Source organism: Camellia sinensis, chromosome 13 (assembly GCF_055761805.1).
Source record: "Camellia sinensis isolate YWXY chromosome 13, ASM5576180v1, whole genome shotgun sequence".
NCBI classification, from domain to species: domain Eukaryota; kingdom Viridiplantae; phylum Streptophyta; class Magnoliopsida; order Ericales; family Theaceae; genus Camellia; species Camellia sinensis.
In genome coordinates this window covers 102,940,606-102,952,356 of record NC_138973.1, presented here as the reverse complement: position 1 = coordinate 102,952,356, position 11,751 = coordinate 102,940,606, and the positions used below count along the sequence as shown (strand labels likewise).

The 11,751-nt window shown below is 34.6% G+C and overlaps 1 protein-coding gene across 14 annotated transcripts in view; it reads right to left on the bottom strand.

Moving 5' to 3' along the window:
* Positions 1–395: 395 nt before the first annotated feature.
* Positions 396–11,751, bottom strand: part of LOC114283494 (uncharacterized) — a 28,905-nt gene continuing 17,549 nt past the window's right edge. For 7 of the 14 annotated variants that reach the window (XM_082903029.1, XM_082903046.1, XM_082903049.1 and 4 more), the window contains one exon: positions 9,276–9,450. Coding sequence is in view for 11 of the 14 variants with exons in the window: in XM_082903046.1 (XP_082759172.1) it covers positions 9,416–9,450 (35 nt within the window). In the remaining 3 variants the exon portion in view is untranslated. Of the gene's footprint in view, positions 628–4,875; positions 5,267–5,299; positions 8,704–9,275; positions 9,451–11,751 lie in introns of those variants that run through there. The other 7 variants (XM_082903043.1, XM_082903044.1, XM_082903045.1 and 4 more) reach the window with 5 other exon arrangements.

Sequence of the window (11,751 nt, the reverse complement as noted above, 5' to 3'; positions counted from 1 at the left end):
AATTAAAAATTCAAGGTTTATTTTGTTATTAGAGTCAAACCTTGAATTTTTTATTTTTTATTTTTTTTGTAATTTTCCCTTTTTGTTTTTAGTTTTTTATTTCTCTCTCTTTCTTTTATATATGATTGGTTAAAATACCTCTTTCTTTTCTTTTCTTTTTCTTTTTTTTTTTTTTGTTGTAGTATGATTGGTTATCAAAAAAAAAAAAGAAAAAAACATTTAACCATCTAATGATGTTTTTAGTAAGATTGTTGGTAAGAGTTTAAGTAAATGTAACATTACTCCTTATATATACTTATTGTAACACCTCAACTTTTATTACCCGAATACATTCCCAAAGTCTTTGTTAAAGTCCATTTTCACTATAATAAATGCGGAAGTAATAAATAAATAAATGAACAAATAAATATTTTCTTTGATTTACACGATAATGAAATGTTTGATACAATGAATTTCAAATGCCCTTAGGCTTACAATTAAAATAAATAACCAAATACAAATACAAAAAAAAAAAAAAAAAGGTTTAATCATCTTTTACTAACACAACATTCCACCTATAGAAAACAAGGCCCCATCGCCAAAAAATGAAGAAGATCCTTTGATCTCGAACAACTCTCTAACTTGTACCTGAAAAATGGTTAACAACACGAGACGAACACTAATGTCCAGTAGAGATTTCAGTGATTCTAAGTAATAACATCATATAATGAATGCTCTCAGGTCATAATTATATACATAATGTGTGCATTTCGTAATCCAAAATATTCATACATAAGTATACATTTCTGAAAGAATCAATCTTTATCATTTCAAGAAAACGTTGCTTAACTCTCCATTTAGTCGTCAACAGTTCAAAAAAATTTCTTTCACTTGTTTGACTTTGAAAACCATTTTCCATTCGTTCAAACACTCACAAGATGTCCATTAAATTAAATCTTTATTACCTTTCTGCTTCGTCTCACTAACCAATAAAACTACTACAAGTTCACACCTCGCTTGACCATTACAACACGTAACCGATACTAATGCAACCAATGACAATACTTCTACTATCATACCCTAACCATCTATCATGTCATTATCACAAATTACGCGAGTCATAATTTACACATCAATACTAGTTCAATTACATTCTCAGTTCACGTACTCATCAACACACATCTATATAAATGTACACATATTAATAATGAAGTCTAGAACACATAAACAATCGGTGGTCTCACCAAGCCCCACTTTATAACCGCGGTCTCATCAAGCACCACATCACTATCTGCTTTACCAATTGCTAGCCGGAAGGATCGCATTACCTCTATGTAGCATCAACCTACTTTACCAGGTGCTAGCCAGAAGGAACGCATTACCTCTATATAGCATCAACCTACTTTACCGGGTGCTAATCACAAGGAACGCATTACCTCTATATAGCATCAACTTGTTTTACCGGGTGCTAACCGAAAGGAATGCATTACCTCAATATAGCATATCCCATCCTTCACATCAAATCTCCACATCATTCTAAACTACATAGTAAAACTATTTAGCAACAATCATTACTATCCTCCACTGATGGCCAACAACAAAACCTCTAACAACACCAAGCTCATAAAAAAAAAATACTCAGCAACAATAGTTTTTATCCTAAGTATAAACTCATTCCATTTCTCAATTTATATAAACATGCACAACCATCTCTTTAGTTTTCACAACTAACCTCGTTATTCCTAATCTTTAACATTCAGATCATTTGTTATATCAAGTAACACAATTCCATTCTTTCTAAAATTCACCTACTGATTCCAAGAATTTAACACTACAAGAAATTGTACTTTTGGCAACCACTTTTGGTGAGACGTCAATTTTTCATGGCCAAAAGTATATTTTTTGCGACATAGTGATCAATTTCATTAATAAAAGTAGACATTTAATATTGAAATTTACTACCATCGCTAAAAAAGCATAACGTTCACTAAGCGCCAAAATTATTCGTTGGCTCCAAAATTTCAAAAAATTTAGCGACGAGGGTTATTTTTTGGCAACATAGTAAGCATTGCTATTAGTTTGTTTACTTTTGGTGACAACAAATTAGCATAGGCAAAGAGTTAAACATTTAGTGACGACAAAACTATTCATAGGTAAAAGTTTTGCTAATGAAATGAGGTGGTTTCGTGATTTGCGTTTTTATTATAACTTTTCGAAGGGGTTTAAATATTCTAGTTAACGAATTGTAAAATTAAAGTGATCGTCGAACTAGATCACAAAATGAATGCACCAGGCCCAAACACTCTCTTCAATTGAGATGGCTAATTTGAGATAATCTAAACTCTTTCCAAAAAATGTGGTTTGATTATCAATTTCAATATGTTTGGTTTTGTTTTCTGAAACTTGTTTCAATTTTTTTTTCTAAAAAACTAAAAATTAATTTGGGGAAAAAATAAAAAATACTTATCATTTTTGTATAATTTTATCTTTTTTGAGGTCATAAATAATTTCTAAAATTTAAAAATGTATTTTTGATATTTAGTTTTCTCAAATTAGTTTTAATTTTTTCAAAAAAAAAAACTAAAAATTGCTTGTTTCTCCCAAAAAATAGAGGCGGTGGGTCAGTTTGTAGAAAAATATCAAACACTGCTTCAATTCCCTCCCAAAATTCCCCTCTTTTTTTTTTCCAGGGTAGGTAAACCCCGTCATCGCTCTTCATGATTTTTACTCTTGCATATCCTTCTCTTACGATTTGTTCTCTCTCTCACAATCATGCATTTAAATATATACATGAAGATACCCCAAAACAAGTATTCAATCAACTTTACGCTTTGATGTCTTCAACTACACAATCTCATTAAATTAGGTTTTTCACAACAAAAATTAGGGCCTTTCATATTAAACTTCAAATACATAATTCATTAACATAGAATCCTCGTAACCAACAACCAAGACATAAGTTTGAACTCAAAATCCCAAACCCTAACCCACACTCATATGCTTTTCAAAATCTCCCAGACAAACTTAAGTTTTTATGAAATAAAAACTGCCACTCATCTATCTATAACGATATATTAAAAAGAGTCAAGAATCCCCATCTCTTGAAGCGAAGAGGAGAACCCGAAAAAATCAACGACGACGAAATCACAAACTTCTTGGTTCAAAAGGAAGCCCTCGATGAGATCTACAATCTATCTCAAAGGAGCAAGATGAGTAGATGATCCGAAGTGAGGTAAATCAGAGGATTTGTGTGAAAGAGCTAGAATTTTAGAAGAAGAAAAGTGGGTCTTCGAAGAGAGAGAGAGAGAGTGTGTGTGTGTGTGTAAGAGATCCTATATATAAAACTAGGGTAAAAAGGTAGGTTGTTAGCCCCAAGATTATTTAAAATATAAATAAATAAATCCCAAAAAAATGGCTGCAAAACGTAGCAGAATTTCTCATTTTTTTGCTAGGTGTCACTACAACATATAAGAGTTTTAAAAACTAAATTTTTTGGTCTATAAAAGTAAAAAATTTGTTGCAAAAGACATTTAAGGACCAATTTCTATCGTCGTGAGGATAGTCGCTAAAAAGTCATCCCGAAAAGTCAAAAACAAGGCTTTTAGCGACAAAATTTTGAAAATGTCACTAATAAATAGACTTTTAGGGACAAAATAATTTAGTCTCAAAATGGTTTATTTTTTCAGACAAAAAATTTGGTCCCAAAATAACAATAATTCATCACTAATGTCCAATTTTTGTTGCTAAAAATATAATGACGACACTTTTCATAATAAAAATATTTGATCCCTAAAAAATAATTTTGTCCCTAAATTTTGGTCTCTAAAACCTTAATTTTTTGTAGTGTGTTGACACTTGAAGGAGGGATGTCGACACCCTAGTACAGTGGTGAGTTCAAGCATGTTTAAAACAAGTGAAGTGTTGACACCAGAAGGCCCAAGTGTCGACACCTCCATGCAGTGCTACACCTAGATTACTCAGAACAAGCTGTGTCGACACCAAGAAGAGGTAATGTCGACACCAGAGAGTAGAAGCATCAAAAGAAAATAAAAAGAATGCAAGTGTCGACCCCAGGAGGCCTAGTGTCGACACCTTGTTCAGAAATTCAAAGTTCTGGAGCACTTTTCTGACAGATCTGAGCGCAAATGAACATCTCTATCAAATTCTAGATCAGATTTCACTCAACCGATACAATGATACACCAATGATAGATTTCAATAACAAAATAATGAAATTAAACACATCCTATTGACTTATAGAGCACAAGTGTTGCACTCGAATATATAAGTATATATAAAGAAGAGAGAGAGAGAGAGAGAGAGAGAGAGAGAGAGAGAGAGAGAGAGAAACAGAGAACAAAAAGGAAAAAAAATTCAATTATCTTTTTTTAACTTTTATTTTTTTAATTCTTTTAGGAACAATCTAAACAATGTAGTGAAAAAGATAATGCGAAAAAAAATTTCAAAAATAATAAATAAAAAGAATTAAAGAATGAGATTAACAATAACTTCAATAATTAAGAATTATTTTATGATGAGAGAGAAAGAAATATATCAATGGTTAATAATAATGGTAAATTATAAATACACTCTTTAATGTTTGCTTAAAATACAGATTATCCCTTGTAATTCTAAAAATTACAAATATACTATTGTCTGAATTTTTTATTCAACAGAGTTGACAGAAAACATGAAATTCATAACTATCCTTATATATAACAATGAAATTATCATAACTGTTAATTGAAATATATTGTTGATATTATTAAAAATTATTAATTGACTTAATGGTTGAGTAATGAAAAGAGTTATTTGTTATGCAATTAGAAATTTGAAGGAACGAGATGTAATTTTTAGAACTACAAGGGACAATTAGTATTTTAAGTAGATTTCAAGAGGCATTTGTAATTTACCCTAATATTATTGAGATCTTTGGCAAATTCTATTTCCACACATCATTTAGACTTAGTGCACAACCCTCTCTGTTCACACACTTAAAAAATTATAATTTTCTCACTCTATATACAAGCACACACAATTATTCCAACTATGCCCTTTCATGATGGAAAAATCAAAAGTGTAGACACATCCTTGTTACACACACCCACTCAATCATGGAGTTATCCATTCGTAGGAGAAATTTCGTCAGACCTCCATTGACTTCCATTGTTAAAGCTTCATTTCATTGGGAAAATTTTTTCAGACCTCCATTGTTGAAGCTTCATTTCATTGGGAAAATTCTTTCAAACCTCCATTGTTGAAAGCACCTTCATTATTTAAAGATAAAACTTCATGAAGATTCAATGAAATATATGTTGTAAAAATGGTGTAATTAAATAAAACAAATAGATTCATAATTGACAATTGAAATTTCAGAACCAGAAAAACATGCTGAAAATTACAAGTAGATTGAACAGAAATACATAATAAAATAAAATAGCAAAAAGAAAGCAAACCGAAGCCTGCATTAGACAGTTTCCTTAAAACAGATTCACGACATCACCGGTTGGGTGCTGGAGGTTCTTCAACGTCTGTCTCCCAAGATACAATGGTTAGACCAACTACAACAATGCACCTACTATCTAGCGTCGGCGAACAGAACTACGGCAGCACTCTTTCACTAGGAAGAATATAAAAAACTGGAGGAAATTTTTTGGAGCACAAAGACAGCAAAAATTCTAGTGTCAAAACCTAAAGGAGATGGGCCTCCTTTTATACACATAGAGGGAGAAAGGAAGAGGCTCTTGCCATCAAAGCCCATCACAAATACAGAATTAAACTCTGCAAAACTGACGGATTTAATCCATTATGAACATAGGAGTTACCAGCTATTATACACGTATATTGTGTATATTCCTGCAACCACATATCTAGTTTGGCCAAAAAGATTAAGATGGGTAGGCCAAGAAACTCGGTTCAACCCCCACACTCAATCCAGTCTAGCAAGCCTCAAGCCCAAGTCCCAAGATCCACGATCCATGATCCACGGATCACGGACCCGGCCCGGTCCGATCCCGGCAAGCGAGCGACGCACGCACGTGTGGCAATTTTTGCATGACCAACTTGGCCCAAGTCCATCCTTGAAGCATCCATGACTCCCTTCCTTCGAAAAATCTGGATGCCCCAAAGGGCTCATACCTCTATCAATACTCTCCTCTATAATCAATGTGGGATAAAAGGTTACATACCTTTCCCAACACCTCTCTCATAATGCCAACTTAATGAGTCAATTTCTCATTCAAATCTTAATGGTTTGTGGTCATTCTTTTGCGGTATAAAGATCTCATTACAAAGAATCTAAACCTACTTTAATCCACCTCAATTAAGGATTGGCACTCACTTTAATACTGCATTAAAGTCACCAAAAAATATTATTTTCCAACAATCCCCCACATGAATAAAAATTGACCGAATAACAACAAGCGAGCAATGCTTAACAACAAAAACTCGGAGAGAGAGTGCAACGGAATAACCCCTGCATTGGAAAAGGTAGCTTTTGGCTTTGAACCCCTCTTAGTGAAGTCTATCGAATTTACTGGCTGCCCAGTGAATGCGAAGTCTTGAACTATTCAACCGTTTATATAAACCAAGACAATAGGCCTCACACAGGTATGACTCCAACCATCATTCTGTTCTCACTATTGTGTCCGGTTTGGCTCTAAAACACTAGTCTGGTTCAGTGAGTGGTTTAAAGAATTTAGCATTGTCAATTTTTATGGAAGCGGCCCCACTTCACACTCACATAGGTGACTCTACTTGAATATCCTTCTATACTCAGCTCAACACACTAGAGTCATTAAAAGCTCAGCTTAACCTTTACACTTGCATGTATCATTGATCAAAGGAATGGCTGGAGGTTAAACCTCCTCAGTGACATACCACCGTTACACGCAATTAGGTTGTCTCATTGAACCTAGAGCTTGGGATCTCCAGTCAACTAGGTTAAGTTTCCATTCCGGTAACACCTTACACTAAAGGCCTTCAATACATTCCTTCTGATGACTTCTCTACCAACAATCGATTTAACCCTTTAGTTAGCAGATCTGCAATGTTGTCCTTAGACTTCACATAGTCTAAAGTGACAACTCTGTTAGAGAGTAGTTGTTGTATGGAATTATGTCTACGACAGATATATCTAGACTTTCCATTATACATATTACTCTGTGCCCATCCAATAGCTGATTGGCTATCACAATGAATAGAGATGGCTAGCACAGGTTTCAACCAACGTGGAATATCTTCAATGAAATGGTGAAGTCATTCTGCCTCTTCTGTTGCTTTATCCAACGATATAAACTCTGATTCCATCATTGATCGTGATATACACGTCTAATTGGAAGATTTCCAAAACACAATTGCCCCTCCAAGGGTGAACACAAAACCACTAGTGGATTTCGAATCCCTAACATCAGATATCCAATTCGCATCGATATAACCTTTTATTACTGCTAGATATCTAGTGTAATGCAGCCCATAATCCTGGGTGAAACGAAGATACCTTAACACCCGAACGATACCCTTCTAGTGAGTGGCATCAAGATTGCTCGTGTATCTACTAAGCTTGCTAACAGAGTAGGCTATAACCAGCCTTGTATAACTCATCAAATACATCAAACTCCCATTGACACGAGAATATTCTAGCTAAGAGACACTCTCACCATTATTCTTGGTCAAGTGTAGACTCAAGTCTACCTGGGTCCTAGACACACCTATATCTGATTTACCAAACTTCTCTAGTATCTTCTCAACATAGTGAGATTGAGAAAGTACAACACCATCAGATGTTTTGGTAATCTTAACACCCATAATTACATCTGCAAGGCCCATGTCTTTCATGTCAAACTTAGAGTTTAACAATCTCTTGGTAGTTCTAATCATCTCATCATTACTACCAACAATGAGTATGTCATCAACATATAGACACAAAATGACATAACCTCTTTCCGCGTCTTTGACATATACACATTTGTCACACTCAATGATTTTGAACCCATTTGACAACATAGCGTTGTCAAACTTCTCATGCCATTTTTTAGGAGCTTGATTCAAACCATACAATGATTTGACAAGCTTACAGACTTTCTTATTTTGTCCTGGAGCTGAAAACCCCTCGGGTGGCTCCATGTAGATTTCTTCATTTAAATCTCCATTTAAGAAAACTGTCTTTACATCCATCTAATGTATCTCCAGACCACGTAAAGTTGCTATCGCAATCACCATGTGAATGTATGTAATCTTTGTCACAAGTGAATACATATCAAAGTAATCCAAGCCTTCTCACTGCTTGTATCCTTTGATAACTAGCCTAACTTTATACTTATCAATTGATCCATCCGCTTTCATCTTCCTTCTAAAGATCTACTTACTCCCCAAGGCCTTACTACCTGGGAGTAGATCAACCAACTCCCAGGTATGGTTCTGTAAGATAGAGGCAATCTCACTCTTGTGAAATCGCAGCTTCATGGAAAGTTCGAGGTACTCCCTCTAACATATAAGTCAAAAAGTTCGGACCAAACGACTTTGCGGTCCTAGCCCTTTTACTCCTTCTTGGCTCATCAACTTCCTCAACTTGATCATCTATGTGATCATTTGCGTGATCATCTATGTGATCATTGTCACCTTCAACCTCTTTCATGGAACTCGAAACCCCTTCTTAAAGACGACAAGGAAAGATGTATTTCTTGATTCCATGATAATATTCTTGTGTACGTCTGGAACAGCAAATCTATACACAAGAAATCGATACAAAATCATAAATAGATGACATTTTTTTTGTGTGATGTATGTTATTTAATCACACATTTTAAGTTTTATTAAAGTGTGATGTTTGGGAGTGTGATTAAAAATGGTCATTTTTAATCACACTCCCAAAGTGTCATTAAAAGATGATTCCATCACATGCTTTGAGTTTGATAATAAATATTTAGATCACATCTTTTAAATGTAATTAATAACTAATAAAAAATATTTAGATCACAGATTTTAAATGTGATTAATATCTAACAAAACCTGTGATTAATAACATGTAAATCACATCTTTTAAGTGTGATTAATAACTAATAAAACCTGTGATAATAAACATTTAGATCACAGATTTTAAGTGTAATTAATATCTAATAAAATCCGCGATTAATAATGAGATAAGATTACACGTTATATGCATTTCTCATCACAGTTAATGTGTGTGATAAAAAAAAGGGTTCCAACATATGTGAAAAATAATCAATATTATTTTTGTATGCACATTTGAATAATATAATACACATTATATAATATACTTTGAATCACAACCACATATTGAATGGAATAACATCATAAATTTCATAAATGAAAGTTAAATGTTCAAAAGTAAATACAAAAGAATTAATAAAAAGTTTTTAACTGTGATTATATATATTAAGAAATGAAAAAACTTGAAAACTAGAGTCTTGAATTCTTTAACCATATTTTGCATCTCTCTTAAATTTCTGATCTGAAAAATGAAAACACAAATTAATTCAAAAGCCGCTAGAAACATATGAATAAACTTACTATTTGTAGAGACTGTTCTAGTCTTACAAAAGATAAAATGAAAAAAAAGAACCACTTTGACTGTTACTAGTATAAAATGTTTGGATTACCATATAGATATGACATATACATAAAATCAACAAATCCAAAATGAAAATCTTCAGTGTATAACCAGATATTTTAAAGTTATAAAGGCCAACAATTGTTTAAATATAGTGAGGAAAAAAATCACTTCTCAAGGTTTCTGTCCTCAACTAGTAATATAAGGGAAGCTCACTTGTCCTAGGGAGAGGAACATAAATGACCCCATGGTTCCTTGCAATTTTTCATTTCACAGAGAAATGCACTTCTAGTGAAAAAAAAAAAAAAACTGTACATATCAATTATAGAAAGAAAACAGGAGTGAAATTATAATTTAACCTGTCTAAATTAATTATAGTTCCCATGAGTTTACCATTTCTGCCATTGATGAGATCAAAAAGAGTGTAAATTGTGGGGAGGAAGGCAAGAATAAATCATCTAAGAATCACAAGGATACAAACTGCATGGCCAACACCAGAATGGAAATTGACGGTTAATTATTTACTATTTCCTCTGATTTCCTATAGACTAAAAGCTGCAGAGTGTGCAACTTAATGAAAGAATGATGAATAGAATCAACAGTTGGACAACTAAATTTCTATGTTATGGTGGTAGTAATGATGAATAGAATCAACAGTTGGACAACTAAATTTCTATGTTATGGTGGTAGGCTCCAACTTGTTCAATCTGTTCTTTTCAACAGCATATAAGTTTACTGGTCCTTAGTTTTTATCCTTCCTAAGCAAATCTTGAAAGAAATAGAAGCCATTATGAGAGACTTCCTTGGGTTAGGGGTTGAAAACCACTTAACAAATGCTAAAGTAAGTTAGGAACAAGTTTGCTGTCCAAAAAATAGAGGAGTTCTGGGAATTAAATCAATCATTCATTAGAATCAAGCTACAATTATGAAACTCCTTTGGGCTATATGCAAAAAGTCAAATATCCTATGGGTAAAGTGGATTCACATTTATTATCAAATCTAAATACTTCATGAAAAATCTAGAAATCCCCTGAATGTTGATTTGTGATTATGTATCAATAATGTTAACGAGTGTTGTAGACACCCCCATTTTTGACCGACCTTAAGACTCAGACGTCGTCGTTTGAGCGCTCAATGATTGTACATGTTTGTGTTCGTTTTGAGTTTCTGGAATTTTTGGCTTAGTGCCTTGCCTCCAAGCCTCTGAACTCTTTGTGTTTTGGCTTGGTTTGTAGACCATGCCTTGTTTTCCCTTGCCTAGAGGGAGAGAGAGGTTTGTAGACCACTTTTTGTGGTCGTAGACTACTTTTCCCTCTGGTAGGCTAGTTTTCGGTTTCCGGAGCCTTCGGCCGAGCGCCTTGTCTTGCTTCCTTTTTGGTTTGGTTTTGAACCAAACCTTGTTTTCCCTTCCCTGGAGGGAGAGAGAGGTCTCGTAGACCACCTTTTGTGGTTGTAAACCACTTTTCCCTCCTGTAGACTAGTTTCCGATTTTCGGAGCCCTCGGTCACGCGCCTTGTCTCGGGACAGCTTACTATTCTCCTTTTGGCCTAGTTTTCGAACCATGCCTTGTTGCCTTGGTCTAGAGGGACACAGAGGTCTTGGAGACCACTTTTTGTGGTCGTAGACCACTTTTCCCTCGTAGACTACTTTTGGTGCCCGTAGACTAGTTTTCGAGGCTTGCAGCTACGCGCCTCGACCCCCGGACTCTTGTCTTGCATCCTTTTTGGTTTGTTTTTAGCACAAACCTTGTTTTCCTTACTTAGAGGGTGGAATGAGGGTTGGAGACTAGTTTCTCTCCCTAAAAACCACTTTTCTTCCCCGCCAGCCAGTTTTCTTCCCTGTAGACCACTTTTGGTGGTCTACAAGTGGTTTGCAGCTGGAAAAAGTGGTCTCCAGCCATGCCACTACCTTCCTCTCTCTGTGCATACCACCTTTCCCCCTTTACCGACCACTTTTTGTCCTGGCCGACCAAAAAAAGTAGCTGGCCGACCACTTCAACTGGTCGGCAACTTTCTTTCACTTTCTGCAGGTGCTATGGATGCCAGTTGTGCCAACTGGAGTGCACAAATTGCATCCTCCATACACGTGTATGGATGGATTGGTTCAAGCTCTTAGCTTGTTCAAGAAGCTTGATTCTTGTTTTTCTATAAGAGGGAACCTCCTCCCTCTTGTCTCAGGTTGAGAAAATCACTTAGGAGATAT